Below are 16,443 nucleotides of genomic sequence, written 5' to 3'. Positions count from 1 at the left end.
CTGTTTGCAGATGAGAGATGTCATCGGAGCGGCTACAGCAGGACAGACCTACTACCGCTCCAGTATGGACAACACTGTCTCCTACATGAACACTTACTCTATCCCAAGAGTTGTCCAAAATCGTGTTAGGACCTGGTATGAATACACCTGGGACTCTCAGGGAATGCTGGGTAAGGCCTTCCCATTCCACTGACGTAGCAACTCCAAGTGAGAGTGTGTGTGTGTAGATACAGAGAGAGGGTGAAATTCACATTTCTCCTCTTCTCAATTGCACGTGAGAAGTGAGAGGAGGGGATTCACTTTACTTCTGAAAAGAAAAACCTCTTTACTTCAGAGAAGAAAAAGCAATCTGACGCTTACTGCTTCATAAATTCTATTAACTTACATGATAGACAGGATATGTAACTTAAAAGACAAAAGTATATTAGCAGCTTCCTCCTTTGAAATCATAAATCCTAGAATAGCTGCATTAAGTTATTTTCCTGTACGGTGTTCATTTTTATGGACGGTCTTTCATTCTTTCTTTATGTTTTCTAACAGATTTTGTGGTTTTGGGTTTTTTTTTTTTGTCTTTTACAGACGAATCAGAATTACTGGAGCAGATGCCAACCAAAATGCAATTAGCCATTGCGATTGATGTGAACTTCGCCATCGTCAACAAAGTCGACTTATTCAAAGCAAGTAGTTTCAGAGGAGAATGCAGAAATGTGTGGTATTCCTGAGACAGAAACCTTTGTACTGTGCATCTTGCAACACTTAGGAACGTGCTTTTTAATATGCAAGGCAAATAAGCCTAAGAAATATTTCAGGCAATGGAGACACGTCAGGACAAAGCCAAGTGCCTGCCTTTGAATTTTTTGGGTCAGAGATTAAAAAAAAAAACAAGGAAAATGAGATTAAGACACTTTTGTATCGATATATTAAGGTTGATGTTTGTCAGACTGTAAGTGATTTCAGAATAGAACTAATCTCAAGAGTCAGACATAGAATAATGTATTTTTTAATACGGTCCACCTTGTCTTGTCCTGCCGATGGCTGCCCGGGAGATCACTGGTGCTGTGTGCTCCATCAACCTAACTTTGATGTAGTGAATGCCATTTTTTAGTAACATTTTGTGCAAAGGAGCTTTCTCTTTGTTATCACGACAATTTTCCAGAGGCACAATTTAACTGTGGTACTTAGGACTGGATTTTTGACAACAAAACCAAGGAGACACTGCATTTTTAGATGTAGACTCGACATACGCTAATCTTAACACTAATTTGGTTTTACCCATAAAGCTATGAACATAGCACTAACAGAGCTTCCACAGCAAATCTGGATGTACAGAAGCTTACTGCTCAAAAAGCAAAGAGATATTCAACCAAAAGGAACTTTATAAGCATCTGAAATGACATTTTTTCAGTCTTTTCTCTGCTCTAAAAACTGATCTTTATGATGTTTTGGGTTTGCATTCCACTTACGAGTCCCTGGATCATTTACATCTTGTTGGTAATCACTTGTGATTAATAATAACTGAATTAACAGAGCAACCAATTCTGTTTTAACAGGGGTGCGATACCCAGATGATATACGACATGCTGCTAAGGTTGAAATCCATTGTGTATTTACCTGGTGACTTTGTCTGCAAAAAGGTGAGCAGTGTTTTCTCTTTCAAAGAATAATTACGGTACGTATTTTAGAAAAAGAGTTCAGATATCAGTCAACAGCGTCCCTTAAACAAAATTAATCCTGAATGCATTAGGTAGCATGAGAGTAATTAAGGTACTCTCTGTATTAATAACAAAAGTGCTCTCAAGTTTCAGCCTAGAACAAGACGATATGGGTTTTATTACTTATATTATCAAACATAAAATTATAGTCATATGGAAAAGTACTTAATGTAAATACGGCTTATCTAATGATACAGCATGAATTTTTAGTATTTAAAATGGAGCAAGTTTAATTTTTAATACATACCTACATGCAAACCTAGCCTACAGATCTCAATCTGTGATGCTTTCATGTGCTTCATTTGTGTATTCAGAAACTCTTAAGCGGAATTATCAAAGAATGTAGAAAATGCACTGCACCCCGTACCGCTCCTTCCAGCAGGATCTCACCTTGCTCTGCCTTCACTCCCAGCTTTGAGCCACCTCCAGACTTCCAGATGAGTGCTGTCACGCTGTCCCCTAGCAAAGAACCCTGTCTTCTCTTAGCATTTTTGCTCGAACATGGCCTTACAGCAACACAGAATCACAGAATCTTCTAGGTTGGAAGGGACCTTAAAGATTATCTTGTCCAACCGTCAACCTGACTGACAAAAATAGACACCCACACAACAAACAAGGAGCATCATCACTAAACCAGACCTCCCAGAAACACAGGTAGATAGCTCAGCTTCTCACCAGCTGAGCCCAAGGGTCTTTTCAGAAGGCACGTAAACGTACTGAGAGGCAGGTGTTGAACGTAATTAAAGCACGGGGAGGGTGACATCTCAGTACTGTTACTCTTCTGGCAACTGACCCACTCTTCATCCCACACTCAGGAGTGGCCATCAGAACCCCTTAACTTGTCTGGTCCCGTATGTTCACTAAGGTCCTGCTTCCTCCAAGAGTTAAGCATCTGGTCCTCTTCCCAAATGCTGAGTTAGTCCCACTGACTCCACAGTGCTGGAAATCAAACATTTGTGAACGCACCAAAGGATCAGGTGTGTCCCTTCAAAGATGGAACCCAGAATTACTGTTGGCTAGGAAGGGTGGAAGAATAATTTGCTTGTTCAATGGACGGCGTGAAAGGATCTTAGACTGTGGCTGGGACTCTGCCACAACAGAGACAGCAAATGACAGTAACAGACTGAAGGTCTTGATAACTGAAGTCAGATGCAAACAGTTCTCAAGAAGGATGGATGATGAGAAATGGAAGTATCCATTTATTACAGCTTGATTCAGGGCTAAAAGGCCTCTCCCTTGTATGGATCTACTATGTCACCAACAACCATAGTAGCCCTATTAATGCTGTAACATGTAGGAGGGAATGAACCCCTGTTGGACTACGTCCTCCTGGGTGGATGTTGGCCTCATCACACCTCGCCGAGGAGGCTCCAACACGCAGGTTTGGAGGTGCAAGTGAAGGGACAGGAAGTGCGAGCCCTTCCTTTTCGGTCCTGGCTTTGTTGCAGTTGCCTTTTTACTTTAAAAATTAAATTGCTGCTTCGCCTCAACTGCTCCAGAGGCACCAATGGAAAAATATTTATTTGCCTGTTTTATTGAGATATTGTGAAGACTGTTCAGGTCACGTTTGTGAAAGCCATTCTATTACTCCAGTTTGCCTGCTTTTCATTGTCTATACTGATGTCATGCTTCGAATCCTAGTAGATCCTGTGGAGGAAGATAAATAAATTAATAATCTCTTAAACCCTCCAGTGACTTCCAGAAAAGTAGACAAAGTTTTCAGTGATTGTTTATTCTTACTTTCCTTTTAAGTGAGGTAAGTGATGACTAGAAATCATAGTGTAAAAACCGAAGCTTTTTAGACCATAAAGCGTAGGCTTTTTTGCACTTCCTTGTTATTAAACATGCTGCTGAATTACTTCAGTTTCCACCAGAACAGCTGATGGAGATGACAGCTACAATCCTGCTTATTATCTGGTCTTCTTTTTCCAAACTTGCCTAGATAGTTTTACTCCTGTTCAATTACTGCCCGATGTCACGATTGTATCCGCCAAAGTCACTCCTTGCACTTGTGCTCGGTGCTAGGAAAAGCAGAGCAAAACGTGTATTTCTCCATAATACTGGAAAACTTGGCTGTAAGAAAGGGGAAAGATATTTAAAGAAGTGTTTGGCAGGTTATTCTGACAAAAACCCACTGAGATCTTCACGTGTTTGTGTTCCCAGGGGGAGATTGGCAGAGAGATGTACATCATCAAACAGGGGGAAGTTCAAGTCCTTGGAGGCCCCGATGGTACCAAAGTTCTGGTTACACTCCGAGCAGGAGCTGTATTTGGGGAGATCAGGTAGGTCCATCACTATTTGTAACTCCTTCTTTAGAACTGCTCAAATAATCAAGGGTTGTTTGACCTCTCTGTGGCAAGCACAACAGCTACCATGGGGGGCCAGAAAGTTGGCAGGATCAAGTAAGAGGACACTACACGCGGAGATGCAGGTCAGCAAAGGGAAATTTAAGTGAAGCATCAGAGACTAATCCAGCAACATTCCAGACCAGTGTTTTGGGCAATGTACACAGAAATATACAGATTTCCCCTTCTGCACTGGAAAGATTTAACACATCTTCTTGGTCTAGGGTCTGCAATATAGCAGGAGAAAATGCATTTTCTTGCCTGTATAGTAGGAGCAGGTGCCCTTAGACAGCAGATGGTAGAAATTATTTATAATTTCCAACAAAGCGGATAAAAAAAATCTAAAAGAGCAAATAAGATGGGTTCATTTAGGAGCTGAAGTAGGGATTAAGTTGCCAAAAATCAGGCTTCCATATTTGAAAATGTATTTTTTTAAGAGCATGCAAAACAAAAAGGCTGACGGACCAGATTTTTGGGTGTGAGCTTGTCTGGGATGAGAAAATTTTTCTCAGGTAGTTACAAATGTTTTTTATATTCTCCATGTGGTTGCTATGCAAAATCCATTAATTCTTATGTGTTATGTTCCCCAATTAGACAACAAGTGCTAGATTTTAAACGCTGCATCCCCTGCTGAGGTTGGCCGGAGGAAAAGTAATAAAATACATGTGCTGCTGCATGTGATAAACTGGATTCTTGATTTCTTCCAGCTGCCTTCCTGTTATTGTTAATCCTCTTGCTGGTAGCTTTAATCTGCCTTTTGAAAAGCAGTAATCAGCTCTGGGCCAGGTTTACAGTTATCTTTCACTCGTGTCCCCCTTTGTGGTGGGGGAAATATTCCCCTTTGTCCAGTGATGGGCACGTAGAACACGCCAGACCTCAAGTGGAGAACACCTGATATAACCCAGAGATACAGGCTTTTCTCAGTGAGTGGGGAAGTGAAATTATATCAGTTCTTTGAGAGAAGGTGATTTGAAACATATTTCTCTGCGTGACAAGGTAATACCTGAGCAAAGCCTCAAAAAAAAAATAAAAAAAGCTGTATTGTAAGTTATGTGGGAAGGCTGAGCATGCACCAGCTTTCAGGAAGGGCTGGATACTGAAAAGATTAAAGGAAAAACTACAGCAGCCCAGATACGTAACACACACATAAGTTTCATTTAGCACCTCCAAGTTCTCCCCTCAGTATTTGTGGCGTGGTTATCACCTGATATCAGACTGATTTCCTTCCCATTTCTGATTCAAGATGTGTTTAAAGAAATAAATCCACCTCATTCCAAGCAGTTTAACTACATGATATGTAAGACAAATGCTATTTAATCTCACTCTGTTCAAAATTTATGTAAATGATGCTTAAAAAGGCTCTGAGGGCAAAGGAGTCGAAGGAAACAAAAAATGTTTACTTCAAATAATTCCCCGGAATCACACTAGAAGGCCAACGCGAGACAAAATGTTCAAGCAAGTCCTTTGCCAATCTCATCCCTGAAAATTATTACAGAAACAGATTAAATAATAGGAGTTGCCTTCCAATTAACATCTTACCCTCATCACTACTTTTCCGTATAGAAAATATCAGTTTGGGGAAGCAAAGTAATCTCAGAATCAGAGGCAAACAGATTGGTGCCTTAATGAGAGCCTGCCTGCACAGACAATTGAGAAAGAGAAATTCAGCTGTAACACAACACTTCATTAGCCCAGAGAAATTTACACTTTAAGCCAGATGTCCTCATTCATCCATTTACTGATACTTCACTAGAACAATTTCCTATTAGAAAATGGTAATTCTGGAAAAACGGAAACATTTCTCCTTTATATGTACATTTTTGACAGGAATCTCTCTAAATGTTTGGTCTCAGCTTTAGCCTTTCAGCTGGTTTGTAACCTTAACTTTTATTTAAAAAAAAAAAAATCAAAACTAAATGGAGCATTTAGCCGTGTGAAAGATTACACTTTCCACTTTGGCCCAGGATTTCTCCCGAAGCAGCAGCTGCTGCTTTTCAATGAATCATAGACTCATAGAATTGCCCAGGCCGGAAGGGACCTCCAAAGGCCATCTAGTCCCACCCCCCCGCAGTCAGCAGGGACACCCCCAACTAGACCAGGTTGCCCAGGGCCTCGTCGAGCCTCTCCTTGAATATCTCCAGGGATGGGGCCTCAACCACCTCCCTGGGCAACCTGTCCCAGTGCTCCACCACCCTCACAGTGAAGAACCCTCTCCTCATCTCCAGTCTAAATCTGTTCCCCTCCAGCTTGAAGCCATTGCCCCTCGTCCTGTCACTGCAGGCCTTTCTAAACAGGTTCTCCCCAGCCTTCCTGTAGCCCCCTTCAGGTACTGGAAGGCTGCTATTAGGTCTCCCCGGAGCCTCCTCTTCTCCAGGCTGAACAACCCCAGCTCCCTCAGCCTGTCCTCGTAGCAGAGGTGCTCCAACCCCCTGAGCATCCTTGTGGCCCTTCTCTGGACCCTCTCCATCAGGTCTATATCCTTCTGCCCGTTGGGGTTTGACATCCTGCTCAGAGGCAGGGTCCAGACCTGTTTCCCTTTCCTGACTTCACCAGTTCTCCCCGTGTGCCCGGAGCTGCTGAGCTGAGCTGAGCTGCCACAGCCCTGTGTGTTCAGCTGATAACACACACCGTTCCCTGGATCGATTGCCCAATTTCAATGAGCAGCAGCTTCCTACAGGGATCAGCTATTAGGGGAAAAAAAAAAAAAAAGAAAAAAATATAAGCCGAGTCATCACTTTGACAACTTTATACCTCTAAATTAAATTTGCTAGCATAAGAACTCAAAAGTTACCATAGAATAACAGAACCATAGAATAGTTTGGGTTGGGAGGGACCTTAAAGATCATCCAGTTCCAACCCCCCTGCCCTGGGCAGGGACACCTCCCACCAGACCAGGTTGCTCCAAGCCCCATCCAGCCTGGCCTTGAACCCCTCCAGGGATGGGGCAGCCACAGCTTCTCTGGGCAACCTGTTCCAGTGTCTCACCACCCTCACAGGGAAGAATTTCTTTCTGGTATCTCATCTAAATCTCCCCTCTTCCAATTTAAAACCGTTCCCCCTTGTCCTGTCACTGCACTCCCTGACAAAGAGTCCCTCCCCAGCTCTCCTGTAGCCCCTTCAGATATTGGAAAGCTCTCTAAGGTCTCCCTGGAGCCTTCTCTTCTCCAGGCTGAACAACCCCAGCTCTCTCAGCCTGTCCTCACAGCAGAGGGGCTCCAGCCCTTATCTCCTACTGGTATTGCAGCATGTCAGGCTAACAACTGGAGTCAAAATGAAAGAGGGGAAAAAAAAAAAAAAAGCAAGTTTCTTTATTACTATAGATATTAACAGAATCAAGAACCACTGCAAGGCAAATGTAGTTAATTTTAAAAAACTGGTCTATCCTGTAACCCTTAGCACACTAGCCAAACCAGATTCCATCATGAAGTCCATAATGCTGTCCTTAGCCACCCTGTTTGAGCAAGGACTGCCCTTACCTGTGAAACCCACCTGGCATCAGCAGCATCATGGAAAAGCTGATCTCTTCAGTCCTAGTCTGCCTGGATAACACGAGCTTTCCCTTAGGAAAGCCTGAGAAGGATTGTTCCATGACTTGTTGTGAAGTGATTCCTCACAAGTCAAAGGCCGTTTGCAATTCTCTTTAGCTGATTTTCTCACTGTGCAAACAGTTTTATTGTATCTGAGGAATTGTACAGAATTGTTTAAAAAGAAGACGATATGCCACATTTTCAGCTTGAGTTCATGTATTGATTGCTGCCTTGGGTTGGCTTGCAGAAAAACACTGTGTGTGTCTGTAAAAACAGCCTTGCACACACAGTTGCAGAGGTCTTATACCAGCCTTTATCAATCAAATACAATATTTTATCTGTGTGATCTAATATTTATAAATATGTTTAATACATATATTTAATATTAAAACAAATATCTCTATATCCATGATTAATATTTGGGATATGTATTAATTAATGTTTTATGGGTTCCAGAATATCCTTTGTTAATACCTTCTAAATTGAGAGATTACTAAATATTCTCTAAAAATATTAACTCACTGGGAAATATTTAAGGGACAAATTTTTAGGGTGAATCTCCTTGAATACAGTGATAAAGCAATTTTAGTAGTAAGAACAAAACGTAACTTCTCTTAAAGATGAACAATTTAACTTTTATTTGTACATCATCTCATTTCTATGTGGGTACCCTTCCCACGGCCAACGGCTGCTCACTGAACTTGTCTAATGCCTTACTTTCAAAACGGAACAGCCTTCTTTTCCTGGCAGACACATTTGTAACTGTCAGCTTGAAAGCCCTTCCTAATCCGTATCATTCAAGTTGCCAACATTCAAACATGAGACGTGAAAAAACTGAAAACCAGAGTCCCACAGAAGTTACTCACTGGGGAAAATTAAATTTCTTGGAGAACCATTCATTCACAGTAAATATTTTCTTCAATAATACCGGACTTGTGCTGCTCTACTGCTGATGTAAATCATTTTCAACGATAAAATGGAGGAAATGCCAAGTTCACATGAGGACTAAGACAAATGCAGTCCTTGTGTCTCTTGGGAGAAATGTCTTTATCCAGCAAGACCTTTCCCAGCCCTTAGCATCTCCATCCTCCTGAGCAGCAGTGACAAAGTGCCTGCCTGAGGCAAGAAGTTAGTTATAATCCCAACAGCAAAGGGCCTTTGCAGACCATCCCATAGAACAGTTGGGTACATTAAGTGAGCTTCACCATGACTTTGAGAGCCACCAGCAAAGAGATTCCTCATTAGGGCAAGTAACTCTGTGACTGATGATGTTTCTTTTCATTCCAGCCTATTAGCTGCAGGAGGAGGAAACCGAAGGACTGCCAACGTGGTGGCTCACGGTTTTGCCAACCTTTTCATTCTGGACAAGAAAACACTCAACGAGATCTTGGTGCACTACCCCGACTCAGAAAAACTTCTTATGAAGAAAGCAAAGTATGTCCTGATAATGGTTTTTAAAATCACATTATTTAGCTGCAGAATGGACAGTTGTAGCTTCTGGACCAGCTTGTGTTCCTTTCCCAAAAGAGTAACGGATGTAAACACGTTTGCTTTTAGAGGTGAGAGTTACCCAGTAGCATTCAGTGGAAGTCATGGCCTTGGCAGGGATCCCAAGGTTTGTGGAAATGGAAGTAGGATGAAGCCCTCAATGTAGTTCCTTTCTCCATTGTATTGAAGGGAACAAAACCAAAAGGGGACAGACACGCGTATCAGGACTCCTTACGTAGTCAAGGAAGAAAGGGCAGGAGGGATGTCAGTGAAGGGTTGGGTTTTCAAAGACACAACCAAGCACCTGCAGCTAATTCTACAGAGACAGGCTCCAGTGCACCCACAGCCAAAATCTCAGGCTGTGGTCAGGACTGGATTTAAAGTAAGGCCTGACAGGATGGAAGCACACCGATCTGAGAGGTGGGGATTTAGGGTTTGAAATCCCCTTTTAGAACCCCTCTAACTTCTTTACCTCTGGCTTTGGCTGTAACTTGGTAGGATCATCATTTCCCTGGCTTTTAAAGGGAAAAATATGGGCAGAGTTTGTCATAAAATTATGACAAAATGAGCACCATATTACCTTGCAAAAGGTTCACATACATGAAAGGATTTGTTGCCAGCAGTATACTTCAGCACACTTACTGTTCTCAGCTGCTGCCTTGCGTTGGTACCAAAGGTTGGAAGGTTGCTCCCAGACTTGAAATGCCACCAGCAAAGACTAAACATAGCACAGGAGTGACATTTTCTTTGGTGGAAGTGCTGGCAGATGGTTGCATTCAGCATTTTTCAACAGCCCTGGTTATCAAGTGACAGCATCTTGAGAATCATCACGTCGCTGAGGAAGAAGGAACCTGGACACAGGATGGGCCGATCGCCCACTTTTCAAAACCAGCATCAACAGGTTGAAAGGTGGAACAAACCCCACTGACTGGTGGTCCCCAGCATTCACCCTACCTCTCTTGTCCTCAGCTTCTTTCTGAAGAGTTGTAGGACCATCAGTAGCTGTTATACCTCTCTCTCTGTCCTGCACTACCTTCTTCTGCTTTCACTGATTTTCACTGAATTTCAGAGTTGGAAGGGACCATAGAGACCATCTAGTCCAACTCCCCTGCTGAAGCAGGATTGCCCAGAGCTAGAGCATGTTACTCAGGAGCATCCAGGCGGGTCTTGAAGATCTCCAAGGAAGGGGACTCCACACCCTCCCTGGGCAGCCTGTTCCAGGGCTCTGTCACCCTCACCGTGAAGAAGTTTCTCCTCATATTTGAGTGGAACCTCTTATGTTCCAACTTGTGCCCGTTGCCCCTCGTCCTCTCACTGGGAACCACTGAAAAGAGTCTGGCTCCCTCCTCCTTCAACCCTCCCTTGAGATACTTGTAGGCGTTGATAAGGTCTCCCCTCAGCCTTCTCTTCTCCAGACTAAAGAGTCCCAGCTCTCTCAGTCTCTCCTCATAAGGGAGATGCTCCAATCCTTGAATCATCTTTGTTGCCCTTCGCTGGGGCACCTTTCCTGCCCACCCTACTCATATCCTGCCAAGCCATTCCATTCTGCTTCCTCCAGACAGCCTCTCTCAACTGCAGGAGCTTAAGAACCATCCGTCCTTCACCTGCACTCCCACTTGAGCCCAAAGCCCTCTCTAGATATCAAACTCAATACAGGAGATCCTGTTTAATTTTAAAGATAGGCAGTACCTGCCCTGTGCTGGAGACCTCGTGTTCTGCTCACCTATCTATGCATCCACTAATTCTTCCAAAACTCCTGTGTCCTATGCCCGGGCAGCCACGTCCCTAGAAAAACAAAGCACCAACGGGTGGTTTTAGCACCATTTTGATAAGGATCGCAGTTATGTTCAGTTTTGGAGCCGAGTTATCAGTTGCCCTGGAAGGTTTATGTTAGAGTCCTCTGCTAGAGGACTTGCCCTGTGTTAGATGTCCTCTTGCATTGGTCATCCTACACCTTTAGAGGGCTCCTTGAAATAGACTCAGAGGAGTTATTCAATGAAGAAATCTGTCCATATATCACACACCTGATAGTCACTGTATGGTCTAAACCCACGGAAGCTGCTGAAATGCACTTTTAAATTAACAAAAAATACAACTTAAAAATGTTAAATCTTCACTTCTGAAATTCCCCAAATTACAAAAGGCAAAACACTGGAGAAAACTATAATATTATGGAACTTACTGTACGTCAGTCTGCAAGTACTCATTCATAAAAAGCCTTGAGTCAGGGCTTTTGCAAGGATATAAAAGTTGCCTTGAAAACTGTCCAGTGACTTAATGGGAAGTGTGGGAACCCTCTGCTTCTCACTGCTTCCATCTGTCTTGGAACTGTCACCTCGTCTTTCCCTCATCATTCATTCTCACTTCTTGTTATGGTTGCAAATCAGTACAGCTATGGAAGGGTGTGAAAATCTCATCCGCCACACGATTGGCAGGAATTTTTATACCTTCAGGGTATCTTCTACCAAAGAAGATCAAAAATAAGTACCACTGTCTAACCTGACCTATGAGAGATGAGCCATGCTGAGCTAGTTTGGTAAAGTAAGACTTCCACAAGCATCAGCTGGACTCCAGATTGAGCACTAAATGCTCTCAGAATTTCCATCCAGAAGGGCAGGTAAGAGATCTCCACCTTAGGTCTGAGACATCCATCCCCCTCCACATGACTTCTCACCTTATAAAACTCTTGTCCACTTTGTGACACCTTACTCTGAGCCTGCACCTCTTTGTTCTCCAGGATACAGGTAAACAATTGGCTGCTGGTGGCTTGGAGAGGCGTGCTCTGCTGGGCGAAAAATGGGCTGGGCCCAAAGAGTTGTGGTGGATGGAGTCAAACCCAGGTGGTGGCCAGTCACAAGTGATGTCCCACAGGGCTCGGTGCTGGGGCTAATTCTGTTTAATAACTTTATCAACAACCTAGACAAGGGGATCGAGTGCACCCTCAGTAAGTTTGCAGAGGACAGCAAGTTGGGCAGGAGTGCTGATCTGCTTGAGGGTCGGAAGGCTCTACAGAGGGAGCTGGACAGGCTGGATGGATGGGCCAAGGCCAATAGGATGAGGTTCAACAAGACATAGTGCTGGGTCCTGCCCTTGGGTCCCACCAACCCCCTGCAGCGCTACAGGCTGGGGGCAGAGTGGCTGGAGCTGCCTGGTGGAAAAGGCCCTGGGGGTGTTGGTCAGCTGTTGGCTGAATATGGGCCAGCAGTGTGCCCAGGTGGCCAAGAAGGCCAACAGTGTCCTGGTTTGTTTTAAAAAGAGTGTGGCCAGCAGGACTGAGAAAGTGATTCTACCTTTGACTGGGCACTGGTGAGGCCCCACCTCGAGTGCTGTGTCCAGTTTTGGGCCCCTCACCACAAAAAAGACATCGAGGTGCTGGAGCGGGTCCAGAGAAGGGCGACAAAGCTGGTGAGGGGTCTGGAGAGTAAGTCTTATGAGGAGAGGCTGAGGGAGCTGGGGGTGTTCAGCCTGGAGAAAAGGAGGCTGAGGGGAGACCTTAGTTCTCTCTCCAACTCCCTGAAAGGAGGGTGTAGCCGGCGGGGGGGTGGTCTCTTCTGCCAAGTCACAGGCAATGGGACAAGAGGAAATAGGCCCAGTGGCACCAGGGGTGGTTCAGGCTGGATAGTATGTAAAATTTCTTCACTGAAAGGATTATCAAACATTGGAATGGGCTGCCCAGGGAAGCGGTGGAGTTGCCATCCTTGGAGGTATCTAAAAGAGGTGTAGATGTGGTGCTGAGGGACACGGTTTAGTGGTGGGCTTGGCAGTGCCAGGTTGATGGTTGGACTCGATGATCTTAAAGCAGCTTTCCAACCTAAATGATTCTATGATTCTAACTCCAAATTAGAACAGCAGCCTCCAACTCTACCAAAGCCCAGGCTAAAACCCTTCCCTTCGCCAGCTTTGCTGTTGCTGGAAGAAAATCACTGGAAAAGCTGCTGGATTTTCATCCCCAAAGGCGACGTTTTAGCTTTGCAGGAACTTCGTTCAGTTCCCCAGCACTGAGGTGTGTTCTCACTCCTCCTGTTCTCCAGGGTGCTGCTGAAGGAGAAGGGGAAACCTGCTCCAGGACCTCCAGCACAACAACCACGGGGCCTGGCCGGTCTGTTTGGGCAGAAACAGGAGACTCCAAAATTGTTTAAAGCCATGCTTGGAGGTAAAGGAAAAGAAGGGCTGGCGAAGCTGCTGCAGCTGAAGAGAGAACAAGACATTCAGGTAACGCCACAGAAAACAGAGTGGGTCATTTCGGGAGCTGAAGAGGGAAAAAGGAAAGACACTGGGAGGGCCCAGGCAAACAGAGCGGGGGAAAATGTAGCCTTAATGCAAAACCTCCCAGGAGCTGGGAGATAATCCCTCTGCCTCATCTCTGTAAACACCAGGGCTCAAATTTGGCTCAAATCTTCCTGGCCCTGGACTCTCTGCAGAGCAGAGAAAACAAAAGCAAAGAAAAAAAAAAAACAGGGATAAAAAAAGCAAGCAAACAAAAATCCTGAAAGAAAGTTAAGTATAAAATAGACTTTACAAAGGGCATCTTATCTTCTAATTTTACGTAAACAACAGTAAATACAGAAAGATCCTGACACAGCCATCTGATCCAGCTGACTCAAGTCCGTGGTGAACTTTCCAGTTCAAAGTCAGATCTTCAGTTATCACAAATCCTGAAGATAAAAATTTCCAGTTTAGCCCACACAGCTAAAACTGATTGAATCTCTCAGATATTGAACTTATAAGGAAACTGTTATTTCAGCTGATGAAAAATAATTCCCACATTCTACTCTGTTCTGAGAACTGTTCATGTTAGTAAGAACCTGCTCAGTTCTGCACACTCACCCAAGGGTGGCACAATTCTGTTCTGTCTTTATAGCTGAACTGGTGGTGGGTTTATTTACTTTTTAAAATAAAAATAAAGAACTTGGGTTACACAAATGGCTGCGACGCTACGATTGGAGCAGAAACATTGCTCAATTTAACGTGCATTTGTGAACTGAACAGCAAATAGGCTTGGCCAAGGAACTGGGGCCCTGGGCAATGCGTCAGGATCTACATAACGCTTTTTCTTTCTGTGAAGGAAGGCAAGGCCTAAGGAAGGGCTGTGTGGCCCAAAACGTGCCCGTTTCATCCTGCTGTATTATTAAGCAGCAGATACCATCCCTATCCACAAGCTTTCCCAGGTTTTATGCTGACATTCTGATTCTGAAACTGCATTTTTCATTTAGGAACTGATTTTCAGCATCTGATTACAAATTTACATACGCTGCATACCCTTAATGACAGTGTCCATGCTGTGCCTTTCCACTGCACACACAGAACTCCCTGAATCCCTTTTGCAGCAGAGGCGAACGTTTAACTTCTTGTTTCTAGGAAGCTCAAGCTGAAGAAGAGAACAAACCTGAACCAGAGAAGAAACCTGCGGAGCCCACGGCCCCTGCACCCCCTGCGCAGAGGGAAGAGCCGGCCGCAGCTGCCAAGCCCAAACCTCCTGCAGCCATGCACAGAGGAACCTCTAACGAGTCCCTGATCATCAGTATGTCTCCATCCCCCAGAGCAGGAGAAGGAGAGATCCTTAAAGTCGAAGCTAAAGAGAAAAAAAAGAAGTAGATGGTGCTTTGGGCTGTGGCCCCGTCTATTGTCTTGCTGAATTCAGAGAGCTAGCGTGACGCTGCTTTTGGGTACAAAAAGATTAAAAATAGAGACTACTCAAGAGAAGAACCTACCCCAGCTCCTACTCTTCTCATCCTCTGCTCCTGAGACAACCCAACAGATTATTTCTATACTGACCTCTAAACCTCCAGCCTGAAGAGAGAACTTCTGGGGTACCAGGAACCAGAGCTCAGACCCACTGGGTTTTCTCTTGATCCATGCTCCCCCTTCTCTCTCACTCCGTCCTGTTCCTGCTCCTCTTCTTCCCTCTCCTGCTTGTCCTCGCTTTCTTAGTGCTGTTCCTGTTGCTGGGTTTGCTCTTCATCCTTCTCTGTGTTCTTTTCTATTTTCTTTTCTGGTTTCCTGTAGTTATCCTTTTGCTCGTTACTGCCCTGCTGTTGCTGAGGTTGCTCACGTTTCTTTCCATCCTCCTCTCTCCTCCCCTGGTCCTTCTGGTCACGGATGTGCTGCTGTGATGGGAGCAGCTCGGTGCAGGATGGTTCAGCCTGGGACAAAGAGGCCTGAGGAACAAAACCACTGTCCAAAGAAAAAAAATCCCAGAATCCACAATGGGGAGGCAGAGTGCAGAACTGCTGCCGCCCGTTTGAAGGCAGGAGCACCCGCTCCGGTTGTCACTGGTGAATAAACATGGCAAAGAATTAGCTATTGCCCCCCCAACCCTTTAACTCTGGGTTTCTCAAGGGGCTGGGCATTCGTTTGGCTGGAGCTGCCTGGTGGAAAAGGCCCTGGGGGTGTTGGTGGACACCGGCTGAACAGGAGCCAGCAGTGTGCCCAGGTGGCCAAGAAGGCCACCAGCATCCTGGCCTGTGTCAGGAACAGAGTGGCTAGTAGGACTCGGGAGGTGACCATCCCCCTGTACTGGGCACTGGTGAGGCCTCACCTCAAGTACTGTGTCCAGTTTTGGGCCCCTCCCCACAAAAAAGGAGGCTGAGGGGAGACCTTCTCACTGTCTCCAACTCCCTGAAAGGAGGGTGTAGCCGGCCCATTCAAGTTCCCAACTATTTATAGGGTTTTCACCAGAAGGACCGACACAAGAGAGGTCTTGTGAGGTGTAGTCAATGTAAAATGTATGAAATCCTTCCAGGAACCAACTCTAATTCTGCGGATTCCTGACTGGTGAAGTCAAGTGAGTTACACTTAGAAGCAGGATTCTACTTCTAAGAGTCCCACTCCTAAGGACAGCAGTAGAGCTCCACTGCTGCTATTTAGGAGCAGAATCCTATTCCTTAGAAGACACAACTCCCAGTATCAGAGCTCCCTGAGGTTGGGCAATGTGCCGTCTCCTACAAAAACTAAAAATACTAAGGAAACCAACCTAAAAATTAACCAAATCTCCGTGCCTCCATACTTAACGTGTAGATGCTATTCTGAAAGAGAGTTTGGGAAAGCCTGATAATAATTGTATTTGCATGTATGAGCATGCTAATTAGAGGGGGAACTCTAACATGGCAAAGAGCATGAAACACTCACTCCCAAAACCATCCCATTTCAGAATATTTTCTTTCTAAAAGCCAGCATGAGATGCTTTATGAAACACACACTGCACATTCCTAACCACTGAAAGAAAAGGCATTTTTTTTCCTCTCACCTGATAATAAATAACTGTTAGAAACCAGCTGTTCCACCTCTGGAATTCCGAGCACAGGAGCTGCACAAGCAGCATTTACCATTCCAGGGAAATGCCGAGTACAGAAGCACAAGGGAAGAGCAGTG

The 16,443-nt window shown here is 44.6% G+C and overlaps 1 protein-coding gene across 1 annotated transcript in view; it reads left to right on the top strand.

Moving 5' to 3' along the window:
• The window catches only part of CNGB3 (cyclic nucleotide gated channel beta 3), a 159,208-nt gene extending 144,480 nt beyond the window's left edge, over nt 1-14,728 (top strand). Inside the window, exons 11-18 of the mRNA XM_014965200.1 lie at nt 11-170; nt 580-677; nt 1,551-1,634; nt 3,876-3,994; nt 8,872-9,018; nt 13,104-13,391; nt 14,138-14,141; nt 14,431-14,728. Coding sequence (XP_014820686.1) covers nt 11-170; nt 580-677; nt 1,551-1,634; nt 3,876-3,994; nt 8,872-9,018; nt 13,104-13,391; nt 14,138-14,141; nt 14,431-14,667 — 1,137 coding nt within the window. The 3' untranslated portion in view covers nt 14,668-14,728. The remainder of the gene's footprint in view (nt 1-10; nt 171-579; nt 678-1,550; nt 1,635-3,875; nt 3,995-8,871; nt 9,019-13,103; nt 13,392-14,137; nt 14,142-14,430) is intronic.
• Nucleotides 14,729-16,443: the final 1,715 nt, after the last annotated feature.

The sequence above is a fragment of the Calidris pugnax genome, unplaced genomic scaffold (genome assembly GCF_001431845.1).
Source record: "Calidris pugnax isolate Ruff unplaced genomic scaffold, ASM143184v1 scaffold41, whole genome shotgun sequence".
In the NCBI taxonomy this organism is placed as follows: Eukaryota; Metazoa; Chordata; class Aves; order Charadriiformes; family Scolopacidae; genus Calidris; species Calidris pugnax.
Note: the sequence above shows the minus strand (reverse complement) of the source record. Positions and strands in the feature narration are given on the sequence as shown.